Genomic DNA, 12,652 nt, shown 5'->3' with positions numbered 1-12,652 from the left:
GTCTTACAGATGCTTTTATTTCAAGGTACTGCAAAACTTTTTTAAGAAACTTTATCCTTTTAACAAGAAAGGGAGAAATTATCCCTGTGCACATTATTTAAATCTCATTTTTTTTTTTTTTTTAAATTTGGATGTCAAACTTACTAAACGCCTTATAGCATCCTAAAACTAGACATACTCATGTCTAGGCAAAATAAAAAGGATCTACTTATTGAATTATGGCTTAATCCTAAACAGCTACCCTTATGGGGTAGAGAAAAAGCATGTGATTTCTCCACAGAATGCTGCAAAGTACAACTTACAAAAAGGTTTGTATACCAAGCTGACCTGTGAGTTAGCTATCAGTGGGTGCAATAAAACTGATTTAAAGTTATATTTTTAACACTCCCTTGCTTGCCTGCCTTGGCCCAAAATTGGACAAGCTAAGCTGCCTTGTTTCAAGCTTTTAACTTTTAAAATAAGAACATTAGAAACTGTGAAATCTGACTTATAAAGATCAGTCTTAGGAGGAGTTATAATAATTCCCCTCCTTCCTCCATTGTGACCAATTACTCTAAATTCAATCTTAAACTGGTCTAGTAATAATTCCAATATTAATAAAGATAGCTAAAAATCTTTATTAACTGGGCAGAGTTAAGTCTGGCTCGGCCTCCTCTGGTAAGGAGCTCCCAGCGGTTCTGTAATTCTCAAGCCGCCCCTTCCCCCACACACCTGGGGCTATTGTCTGAACCTGAGAGTTGCTGATTTGCAACTAAGTAACTACCTGGCCCTTCCCAACTGTTTATCCTGTTCCTATTCAACTGTTTGGCTTTTGTTTTTGAGCAGGTCGACTACCCCCTCAATGCTTACACAGGTCCCTCTCTGTTTGTAATCCCCTCACCCCAATCCCAGGGAGGTTGGAGGACACCCATTCATGGTCCATATCTCTTCTCCCTGACCAGTCAGAGCCCCGCCTGAAAGGAGCAGCAGGGCAGTCTTCCAAGCACAGGGCAGCAGAGGCAGGATCGGGTGTTCATAGCAAGTCTTAACTACACAGCAGAAGGAAAGGGTGAGCTACAGGAGATGTTGCTCTAAACACACACAACTAGGAAACATCTTTAGAAAAGGGAATGAAATTCTTAGCGAATGGGAAACACTGGAGAATAAAAACGAGATCAGAACTGCAATGAAGAAAGAAAATGAAATTTAAAAGTAACACCAACAACCGACTTTGTAAAAAAGGTCAATATAATAGAAAGAACACATAGGTATAATGACTGAAAAAGAGCACACCCTTCTCTAGTAGAGGATATGGCATTAACAAGACTGTTTGACCTTGTCCCGATGTGCAATGGTAGTTGCTGAGAACTCTAACCTGACGAACAGCCAACAACATATGTTTCAAATTTCTAAGCTGACTTAACTGTGTCAACAAGGATTGTATGTGTGTGTTTGTGTTCGCACACAAACACACACACACATCACATAACTGAAATAGAAATTCAATATGAGCCGGGCAGTGGTGGCGCACACCTTTAATCCCAGTACTTGGGAGGCAGAGGCAGGCGGATTTCTGAGTTCGACGCCAGCCTGGTCTACAAAGTGAGTTCCAGGACAGCCAGGGCTATACAGAGAAAGAAACCCTGTCTTGAAAAACCAAAAACCAAAAACCACAAAAAAAAAAAAAAAAAAAAAAAAAAATCAATATGGACTCCTTCCAGCTAACATAACCATTTTCTACACCCACAAACCTGGTCTGTTTTTATTCACATGAGTATTAATGAGGGTTCTCTAGAGTCACAGAACTTATGGAATGTCTCTATAGTACAGCAAATTATTAAAATTACCAACAGTCTGCACTCCCAACTAACCAAACAATGGGCGATTTTCAATGGGAAATCTAAGAATCTAGTAATTACTCAGTCCCACAACAGCTGGTGTTCCAGCGTGTCTCCAGTCCTCCAATTGTAAAGAAGCACCTTCCTCCTGTTCTTATCTGAAGGCCGGAGGCATGCTCCACTGGCAAAACCCTTGACCTGTTACCAAAATGAACAGTTCAGTACACAACTCAAATGAGGAACTTTAAAACACTGTTGTGGTACAATCCTTTAACTCAAGAATTTAGGAATTTTCATCAATAGGAAGCAAGGCCATTGCTTGGGGAGCTTGAGACTGGGATTAAAGGTACCTGAGTCAACATAGCTTGTCTTAGAAACACTTCTATAACAGCGAAGAAGATGCAGCTATCCTAGAATAATATACCTTCCCCAGAGAGGAATCACTCCACAAAAAACTTACAAGATTAATTAAGAAAAATCTTTATAATAACATTATGCATTCAGCTCCAGCTAATGCTCAGAGAAGGGTCAGCCAAGAACAGATTTTACATTTCACATATGCTGACTCCCTTAAGACTTTTTTAGGTTCCAGCCCTGGGTGATGTTTTAAGTAATTTAAATATGGACTGGAGGCTGCAAGTCCCACAAATGGGAGATTTACACAGAAAAGATATGTCTTAGTCAGGGTTTCTATTCCTGCACAAACATCATGCCCAAGAAGCAAGCTGGAGAGGAAAGGGGTTATTCAGCTTATATTTTCACATTGCTATTCATCACTGAAAGAAGTCAGGACTGGAACTCAAGCAGGTCAGGGAGCAGGAGCTGATGCAGAGGTCATGGAGGTATGTTCTTTACTGGCTTGTTTCCACTGGCTTGCTCAATCTGCTCTCTTATAGAACCCAAGACTACCAGCCCAGAGATGGCACCATCCACAAGGGGACTTCCCCCCTTGATCACTAATTGCGAAAATGCCTTACAGCTGGATCTCGTAGAGGTATCTCCCCAACTGAAGCTCCTTTCTCTGTGATAACTCCAGAGAAAGTTATCACAGAGAAAGTTGACACAAAACTAGCCAGTACAAGATATAACCAGAATTATTTCCTAAATAACCCAGTGCCCTGAAACAGCAGGCCACTCTTCAGGGACAGGGTCCTGAGATGGAGGAGCCAGGAGATGAGAAGGTTGGAAAAGTTGAAGGAAGAAAGTATCAAAGCTGGGATGGGGATGTCTTGGCCAGGCCCTGTGTTATGCCAAGTAGGCTTCTGAAGAATATCATCTTGTATACTTCTTACAGGGACAAAATGGAATAAAACAGGAGTCTTGTGTGAAGTCAGCACAAACTACCATGAATGGGAAAAACAGAGAAAGGATCTAACAGAAGAATGTTGTACAAAAGGAACACTGAACATCTCAAAAAAAAAAACGTTCCTGACCAAGCCCACACTGGACTCGGGACTGATAACCATAGCCACATGTGATAGGAAGAGCTGGGACCTCAGGATGAAGCAACCCATCCCTGAAGGCCCTGGCCCCAGACCACCACCAGCTCTCCCAAGCACCTTCCTTGCCTTAGAGAAGGAGCTCTGTTTTATTCTCAGTACATCAGGGCCTTAGGGGAAGCCCCTCAGCCTAAGCCCCAGGCTGTTACTGGCTCTGGAGACTGAGAGGGAGCTGTGCCATTCTCCACACATGAAGGCCTCATAGAAAGCCTTGCTGGATCAGGCCAGTCCTCACCACAGCAGTGGTTTTCCTTTTCAGAGTTATCACCCAGTGTAGTCTTGCCCATGTGGCAAAACTATGCTTTGCTCAAGAAGAAAACCAGACCTTTATGGCACACCAGGTCTTAATGTTGGTTGTGACCCTATTTTGCCCCTTAGAGCCACTTGTTACAGGCCTGTTCTTTGATATCAGGATGGGCCTAATTCGTGATTGTAAACCAGATGTGTCTCCTTTGTTATTGTTTGTAGACAAATGTCTGGACAATCCTGGTAAACAAACACATATATTCTAGCATCCTATGATCCGTGGGGTGTCTTAGAGGCAGCCTTCCCTCAGCTACATTCTACCTGGTGTCACTATAAGTTTTGGTACATCCTTTACATCATCAATTTTAAGCTTCTAAATCAAAGCTTAATATTGGAGTACTACCCAACACAGGAGATGCCTTTTACAGCTTCCACAAAATCAAAGCCAAAGGGATCTTACACCTACAGACTTACATATTAAAGGGTTAAATGCTAAGGCCAGAACTTCCTGAAGATAGCAGAGAAACTAAAGCTCTCCGCGTCTGATTTCTTGCCAAGGATGTCTCCACAAGGAAGCCCTTTCCCCAAATGCTTTGTGCAGATGCAGCCGCCCTAGTGAGGTTATTCAGAGGCCACCTCCGGGTCCAGGGAGAGGACGGGACCACAGGGAACCTCACAAGTCGCTGCTTGTCTGTCTGGCTGCCTGCCTTTATCACCGAGCCCCAGGGACGACCCAGGACACCAGCTCCCTCTGCTCAACCCCCTGCTCTTTCCTTTTGTTGGACATGGCCCTGCACTTACCATGTCGGGACTTCTGAGCTTGCCTGAGCTCTTCTCACAGCACTCAGCAGCGACACACAGAACACAACAAACACAAACACACCAGATTACTCCGCTTCAGAGAGGAACTTGCAGGAAAGCTCCCGGAAAAGCCCGCCTTCTCCTCTGATTACAGGACCGCGTGTATGTGCTGATTGGCTAGTGAATCTTGAGTGACATAAGCACCACCTTTAGGGTTAGAGTGCGGGGAACGGAGGGAGTGGAATAATTCCAGGCACAGGCTGCTAGTCAGAGGCCGGTCCTTTTGCAGATCTGCAAAGCTTTTCATTTCAGTACATCTTTTGTCTGTTTTCCCACCCAGGTCCGGGGAGGATCCACAACTCCAGCGTCTGGATGGTCAGCTACTTGCTTCTCCCCTTTGTGGGCAGTCAGCCTGTGCAACTTTGGAGCTGTCCTGGGCTCCAATCACAGCGCTCAGAAGGTACTAACTTGCTTGCTGTGGACCATCCCAGTAGACTATAGGGGAGGAGGGTCCTTGAAGGCTAGGTGGGTAAGGATTCCGTGGTAACAAACAGAAATTAACAGAGAGGCAGTTTAAATCAGTGTATTTTTCAGCTCTCAAGCGAGGATTTTTATACATAATGAGGAACAAGTATTACAACTCTTAGAAGATGTGTTTAGTGGAGTAATTAGAGATGGGACAGATAACATCATTGTTATTTAGCACAGTTAAGCACAAAATCATCCAAGGCTAATAGCATTTTTCCAAGAGCAGGTTAATAAATTTTTATGGTCAGTTATTATTTAACATCTAGTACCTAATTTTTTGTTAAACTTCAAGGTGTATATTTAAACTATTTTAATTCTTTTTTATGTTAGACTTTCTTTACCACATAACCAAAGCCCACTTCTGACGACAGACGTATAGCCATATGAAATTTTGTTGTTGGGAAAGTTTTTAATCTATCATAATACTATTTTATAATTTTCTAAATGATTTATGAAGTAAAAAGCACTGGTTTTCCTGGAGATAAGGTCATGGCTAGTGACCCCATCTCAAAGGATGGTGTGTTATCCAGTGTCGCCCTTATAGTCTCAGCCCAGGTTATCAGGAACATCTTGTAAATAAGAAAAGGAATAGAAGAAGATAAAACAGATAAATTGCCATGAGAACTACAGCTCAATATTTTGCTCCGGTCAAGATTTCCAGGAGGCCTACTTCATTTGAAACTTTTGCCTCAGTCTGTGGAACTCGTCACACAGATTCAACTAAGGTTTGGTGTGGCACTTGTATAGCCCCTTTCTCAACTTACAGTGGAGTTATCAGTCTGTCCCACAAATGGAAAGGTGCCCAGAATATTAACAATTAAAGAGGGATATTAGGAAACAGAATTTTTGTTTTGTGTCTCCTTCAGGGTTCAGGTAAACTGCAAGTACTTTCCACCTAATAGTTATGGGTCAACCCTCAGACCCAAAGAGGCAGCACATGACAAACCCCGTGGAGCACTCTTGTTAACCAGCACACCTTCCTCAGTGTGTTGGTACAACAAACAAACAGCAACAACAAGATCCACAGCGATAGCAGTAAAGTTTCTCTTGATAAAAAGAATTGATAGACTCAATCTCTCTATCATGTTGGAAATGGATTTATTAGAATGGCTCAAAAGCTGTGTCATTCTACTAGCCCAACAGTGGCTTCCTACCAGTGGAAAGTTGAAGAATACACTCCTGGTTTGGTCCTTGTGGCTGGCTGCATGCCTCATCTGGTCTTCAGTATATATCCGAATTCCAAAGAAATATGCCCTAATGCCAGTTTTTTGTTTTTGTTTTTGTTTTTTTTTAAAAGATGAACTTGCTAGCCAGAGGTAGGGCAAGTAGACAAAGAGAAGGAGGTATCTGTCACCTTCAGTGTCCTTTATATATGTAAGCTGTGGCCTAGATTAAAGGTGGATCTTATCAACTCAAAGATCCAGATTATATAAGGGTTCTCCCACTTCAAAAGCTAAGATTAAAATAAAAAAAAAAACACAATAGCCAACTATTTGGATTTTAGCTAATTCCAGATATATTTAATTTGGCTACCAAGAATAACCAGTACAACTATCTAGTCAGGAGACATAAGAAAGATTTTTTTTTTTCTTGTGGCAGGCAAGGAGAGCATGGGAGCCATTTCCAAAGCAATGATTTTCTTCTAAAAAAGGAAGCATTGAGTCTTAGGGAATGTGGATGCGTTCACATAGAGGTTTGCCTACTCCGAAGCACGCTAAGTTAAATCTTCATCTGAACTTGGTCGCAAGGTAAAAGCAGAGATTTTGTTTGTTTGTCTGTTTTGAGACAGGGTTTCTCTGTATAGCCCTGGCTGTCCTGGAACTCACTCTGTAGACCAAGCTGGCCTCAAACTCAGAAATCCACCTGCCTCTGCCTCCCAAGTGCTGGGATTAAAGGCGTGCACCACCCACCACGCCTGGCTAAAAGCAGAGATTTTTAAGGTCATTCTTAGCTCAAAGTCATGCAGAAAACATGTAAATTATAAAAATGATGGACAGAAATGCCTGTGGGATGTTCACCTTGTACTACAAGGTCTGAGCTGAAAAATCAAGTAAATGACACAGTAAAAGTAGATTGCTCAGGGTCCAGTGCTATCTAGTAATCATTATCTGTGATCTAACCAATAAACATAGCAATGCCACAATTCTCACATACAGGAAGAACAGAGAACGTAAGTGCCAAGGACCACCCTTGAATAGGTCTGGGTTCCTAAGAGAAGGGGAATTCGAAAGCAGCAGGGAATCAAGCCACTTGAAGTCAAACCCTGGGTCCAAGCTTGACAGCTGCGTGGCCTATGTTTTGCTGAGATGACTTTCCAGATGAGATGGTGTTCTGCTCTGCTGTAGACAGATGTTACTTGCTATTCTAAACACTCTCTGATTGAGACAGCTAGCTTTCTGGTCAAGACAGCTCTCTCTGCTAGTAAAGATTTTAAGAGCTCTCTAGATAGCTCATGGGTTTTCGAACTAAAGTCAGAAAAAAAACTGCTGTAAAAATAAGCTTGGATCTACTGGCTAAGTCAAAAATAAAATACAGATAGAAAAATTCTTTTTTTTTTTTTTTTTTTTTTTTTTTTTTTGAGGAGAGAGTTTAATAGTTTAACAGTTAAGGACATCTATGAGTGAAAAGCACCACCTTCTCATTAAAAAGCGAGGCATAATTATGCAGTGTTTCTTTCCACCTTAAAGGGTACCTTTCAACAGATGTGGATCTCCAAACAGGAATATGAAGGAGGGAAGCAATGTGTAGAAAAAAAATGCCCTTGAGGGCTCCACCCTGCCTGCCCATCACCTCACATCTGTAGCTTGAGTACACTCAGGAAAAGAGATGACCATCTTTTGTAGAATGTTTGTACATGTTTGCATATTTTCAATTTCCACTTAAACTTTTTTTTTTTTTTTTTTTTTTTGTTTTTTTGAGACAGGGTTTCTCTGTATAGCCCTGGCTGTCCTGGAACTCACTTTGTAGACCAGGCTGGCCTTGAACTCAGAAATCCGCCTGCCTCTGCCTCCCGAGTGCTGGGATTAAAGGTATGCTCCACCACGCCCGGCTCCACTTAAACTTTTTAAGGCTTTAACTGGCTCTATAGATTAAATGAGTCTGGGCTTTCCTTGCAATGCACTTATTATGACACGCATTTTTTGTTGTTGTTTTTTGTTTTTCAATTTTTATTAGGTATTTACTTCATTTAGATTTCAAATGCTATCCCCAAAGTCCCCTATACCCTCTCCCCCCCACCCCCCGCTCCCCTACCCACCCACTCCCACTTCTTGGCCCTGGTGTTCCCCTGTACTGGGGCATATAAAGTTTGCAAGACAAAGGGGCCTCTCTTCCCAATGATGGCTGACTAGGCCATCTTCTGCTACATATGCAGCTAGAGACTCGAGCTCTGGGGGTACTAATTAGTTCATATTGTTGTTTCACCTACAGGGTTGCAGACCCCTACAGCTCCTTGGGTACTTTCTCTAGCTCCTCTATTGGGGACCCTGTGTTCCATCCACTTCTGTGTTTGCCAGGCACTGGCATAGCCTCACAAGAGACAGCTATATCAGGATGACAGGCATTTTATAATTTTGTATGAATGCCTATTTACTCTAAATGTTTTGCTTTCAGTAAGTACTTTCCAGCTCTCCTGGGGGTTAGTGGAGTTACTCTTTACTGACTAATAAACATTACTGCCTATCCTTTTTTTCCCCCACTTTTTATTAGGTATTTACTTTATTTACATTTCAAATGCTATCCCCAAAGTCCCCTATACCCTCCCCTCCCTACTCCCCTACCCACCCACTCCTACTTCTTGGCCCTGGTGTTCCCCTGTACTAGGGCATATCTGCCTATGCTTTTTATTTACAAAACTAAATAAAAGTCACTACTGTCCTAGAAGGGTTCTGGATTTGTCTGTTGTGACTTGCTGCTGTCAGCGCTGCTTTTATCATTACTTGATGTGGGAAGGCAATCATTGTTTTACTACCAGTGTCCACGTTCATTTCATGCTAACAAAATTACGAATATGGGTATTTCACCTGCATGTACATTTGTACCACACTAGTTAGTGCCTGGTGTCTGCATAAGCCAGAGGAGGGTGTTAGTTCTACAACTAGAGTTACAGAGGTTATGAGCTTCCAGTTTTGTGCAGGGTTCTCTGGAAGAACAAGTGTTCTTAAGCACTGAGCCCTCTTCAGCTACACTACTGGTGAGAACAGCATTTCCAAACTGAGTTTGCTGCTAGCATTGCTCTAGCGACCAGCATTACACTTATACCAAGACATCGTCTGACATTAAACTGCTTAGATGTCAGGACCTATTCAGTAGGAATTGAACCTGAACTCTGCCTGGTTTTGGTAGAAGGAAAACTACTTGTAGAGCCAATGAAGACGCCATGTTAGCTAGAAGAACAACTGATGTCACTTGACAAGAACATTTCTTTATAAACTGCTTAACGGATATGCACATCAGGATACAGGCTTTAAGAACAATGGAACCGGACTTCTGGATCTCTGTTGGAGACTGACACTGAGCCACAACCCAAAGTTCCCCTCCCATCTTGAGAAACTTCTGACCTTTTGAAATGACAGCTGACAGAACATTAAGATCAGGTAATAGTTTCTGAGAAAAACCACAGAATGTTCCCTGAGCTGAGAGTAGATAGTGTGTTCCGGGGCAGGTATGCAGAACCATCCCCACCCCCAGGCTGAGGCACGGACAAGTTTCTCCCTCTTTACTTCCTCCTTCTTACCACTTATATTCTGTAACCTTGCTCACAATAAACAGTCCTTGACAATCATTGCTTGGTCTCCTCCTTTCTTGCCCATTTCTCTTTCAGGCATGGTCCCCCTTGGGCCCCCCAAATAACTGAGTCCTGCGGGTCGGGACAGATCTCATCTTAGGCAGTACTTGATTTCTGGTCTTGAGAGAGATGTGGGAACTTTGCCTGGAGAATTTTTTCTTTTCTTTTCTTTTCTTTTCTTTTCTTTTCTTTTCTTTTCTTTTCTTTTTTTTTTTCTGTAAACTTTCCTTTCTTGCTTCAATGTGGTATATTCCTCAATGTTTAGTCTGATAAATCGATCCACAGAAGGCATTGTGAAGAACCGCCTCCTCTTGTATCTTTTATTTAGGTACCAAAGTATAGGCCACTGCTTGAATTTATGCCAGAGGATTCGTCCAAAGATGGCCCTTTCCAAGCACCAGGTCTTGGTATTTCTTGACCAATCTGAAGAAGCCCTAAAGAATCTTCCCTCTCCTAGACAACTTTATCTAAGGCATCTATGGAATCAACAACCTTTTCTAACCACTGTGGACTTGGCATTGGCAATCTCTGTCGCTATGCCTCCTGCTCTAGAGTTAGAAGCACGGTTCTTTCCTTCAGAAGCGCATACCAAAGCTTATGTAAGTTTTCACTACTTTTGTTTCTCAGCTGCTGGCAGGTCCATGAAGCTCCAGATTTGACTTTTTCTCCCCCCTCCCCCAACCCCGCCCCATTCTTTAGAAAACCAAAAAATTCTAGTCCTTTCCTTGACAATGGGATTTACACTGGAGAAAAGATGTGACATGTGGTGTGTTCTTATGCAAAAAACTAAGAGAAGACCTATGACCCGAGTAAGAAGGGTCCTTGAGATTTACTAGGTAACAAGCAGCCTTCAGAACACTGAGACTCTTCTACAAATACCCACTAGACTGGTCGCAGCCATGTTTCTAACATAGACCCGCTGTGTGGGTGTCCAGTAGAAAAATTCTAAAAGTAATTTTTTTTTAAATTTTTAAATTTATTTATTATTATACATAAATACACTGTAGCTGACTTCAGACACACCAGAAGAGGTCATCAGATCTCATTATGGGTGGTTGTGAACCACCATGTGGTTGCTGGGATTTGAACTCAGGACCTTCGGTAGAGCAGTCAGTGCTCTTAGCCGCTGAACCATCTCTCCAGCCCCTAAAAGTAATTTTTGATTACCAAAATCAGAAAGCAAATAACAAAACAACAGAAACATTCTAAAAGAGCTGTGTTTTCTTCTCTGACAGCCTTCTCTGGGTAGCTGCTAGAAAACATTTTAACAGAGCTGTGACACCTCTCTAATTAATTCTTTTTTTTTTTTTAAGATTTATTTATTTATTATATGTAATTACACTGTAGCTAACTTCAGACACTCCAGAAGAGGGCATCAGATCTTGTTACGGATGGTCGTGAGCCACCATGTGGTTGCTGGGATTTGAACTCAGGACCTTTGGAAGAGCAGTCAGTGCTCTTACCTGCTGAGCCATCTCACCAGCCCCTCTCTGATTAATTCTTGAGGTTTCTGACCTCAGAAACCCCATTTGAAAAAAATGCTTGAAGAGCTGTGTTTGCTCTCTAGAGATCTCTGGATAGCTCAGCTCTTGTTACAGTATTTTTTTTTTTTTTTAAGTACTGCTATCATTTTCTGCTAGCTCATCTCATGTAGACAAAAAGTCCAGATTTTTTTTTATTACATATGAATTTGGTCATTTATTCCAGGGTCCTTTTGATTGTCCTATGAATCAGGAGCCCAAGAGCCCAACCCCTTGATACTTAGGAGGCAGCAAGTACATTTTTTTTTTCTTTTAACATTGCAAAAGAATTCAGAGATCTTGCTTGCCTCCTCTGATAAGCACAGATAATAAAGTAGCTAGGTGGGAGTATGCTTGAAGGACACAATATAGTTGAAAGCAGTAGAATGCTCCAAGTGGTGCTTAATGGACTATTCTAGTAGCAATATGGAAGATTTTGTTGTTGAGAGTGATTTTAACTGTGCAGACCTTGCCCAAGAAAATTCAGTGGAAAACATCCTTATGTAGACTAAAGACTGTTTTTAGTTGTTTGTTATTGTTGTTGATGTTTTGGGTTTTTGTTTTTGTTTGTTTGTTTCCTTGTTTTTGGTATTTTGGTGAAGAGCATGGCTGGTTTTTGCCCTTGTCTGGAAAGTCTACCTGAGGCTACAGTAAAGAGGTTCATGTTAATTGAATGGCAAAAGAATTCTCCAAAAATCCCAGAATAGACTCTGTTCTCTGCTTTAGTATTATGAAGACTGTTTTGATGAGAAGAAGCAAGCTGAGCCAGGCAGGGGGTGGCACACACCTTTAATCCCAGCACTTAGGAGGCACAGGCAGGCAGATTTCTGAGTTTGAGGCCAGCCTGGTCTACAGAGTGAGTTCCAGGACAGCCAGGGCTACACAGAGAAACCCTATCTTGAAAAAAAGAAAAAGGACTGGTAAGATGGCTCAGTGGGTGAGAGCACTGACTGCTCTTCCAGAGGTCCTGAGTTCAAGTCCCAGCAACCACATGGTAGCTCACAACCACCCATAATGAGATCTGAGACCCTCTTCTGGGGTGTTTAAAGACAGATACAGTGTACTTACATATAATAAATAAACCTTAAAAAAAAAAGAAAAAGAAAAAAAGAAAAAAAAAGTAAAGGAAAGGAAAAATATGAAATGTATGGTTCAATAGTGAGGCATCAGGAAGTAAATTGGAGCTAAAATCTATGATCTAGCAGATAAACAGATAAAGGGAGTGGTAACTTTGGGGCAAGATCCCAAGCAGTTAAGCTTAGGTCCAAGCATGGTGGGACACACCTTTAATTCCAGGAGACAGAGGTAAGCAGATCTCTAAGTTTAAGGCCAGCCTGGTACAGAGCAAGTTCCAAATACAAAAAAAAAGTTTAAGTCCAGGTGTGGTAGTACAAGTCCTTTATTCCAGCATTCAGTAGACCGAACCAAGCAGATCTCAGAGTTCCAGGTCTGTCT

The 12,652-nt window shown here is 41.9% G+C and overlaps 1 protein-coding gene and 1 pseudogene across 1 annotated transcript in view; both read right to left on the bottom strand.

The window, feature by feature from the left end:
* The window catches only part of LOC110317968 (zinc finger protein 431-like), a 17,832-nt gene extending 13,396 nt beyond the window's left edge, over window positions 1-4,436 (bottom strand). The window contains exon 1 of the mRNA XM_029536624.1: window positions 4,364-4,436. Coding sequence (XP_029392484.1) covers window positions 4,364-4,366 — 3 coding nt within the window. The 5' untranslated portion in view covers window positions 4,367-4,436. The remainder of the gene's footprint in view (window positions 1-4,363) is intronic.
* A 5,337-nt stretch (window positions 4,437-9,773) lies between these two features.
* On the bottom strand, window positions 9,774-10,578 carry LOC110318030 (annotated as a pseudogene).
* Between the last annotated feature and the right edge of the window lie 2,074 nt (window positions 10,579-12,652).

Source organism: Mus pahari, chromosome 3, assembly GCF_900095145.1.
Source record: "Mus pahari chromosome 3, PAHARI_EIJ_v1.1, whole genome shotgun sequence".
NCBI classification, from domain to species: domain Eukaryota; kingdom Metazoa; phylum Chordata; class Mammalia; order Rodentia; family Muridae; genus Mus; species Mus pahari.
The sequence above is the reverse complement of the archived record's forward strand: the minus strand, read 5'-3'. Positions and strand labels throughout refer to the sequence as shown.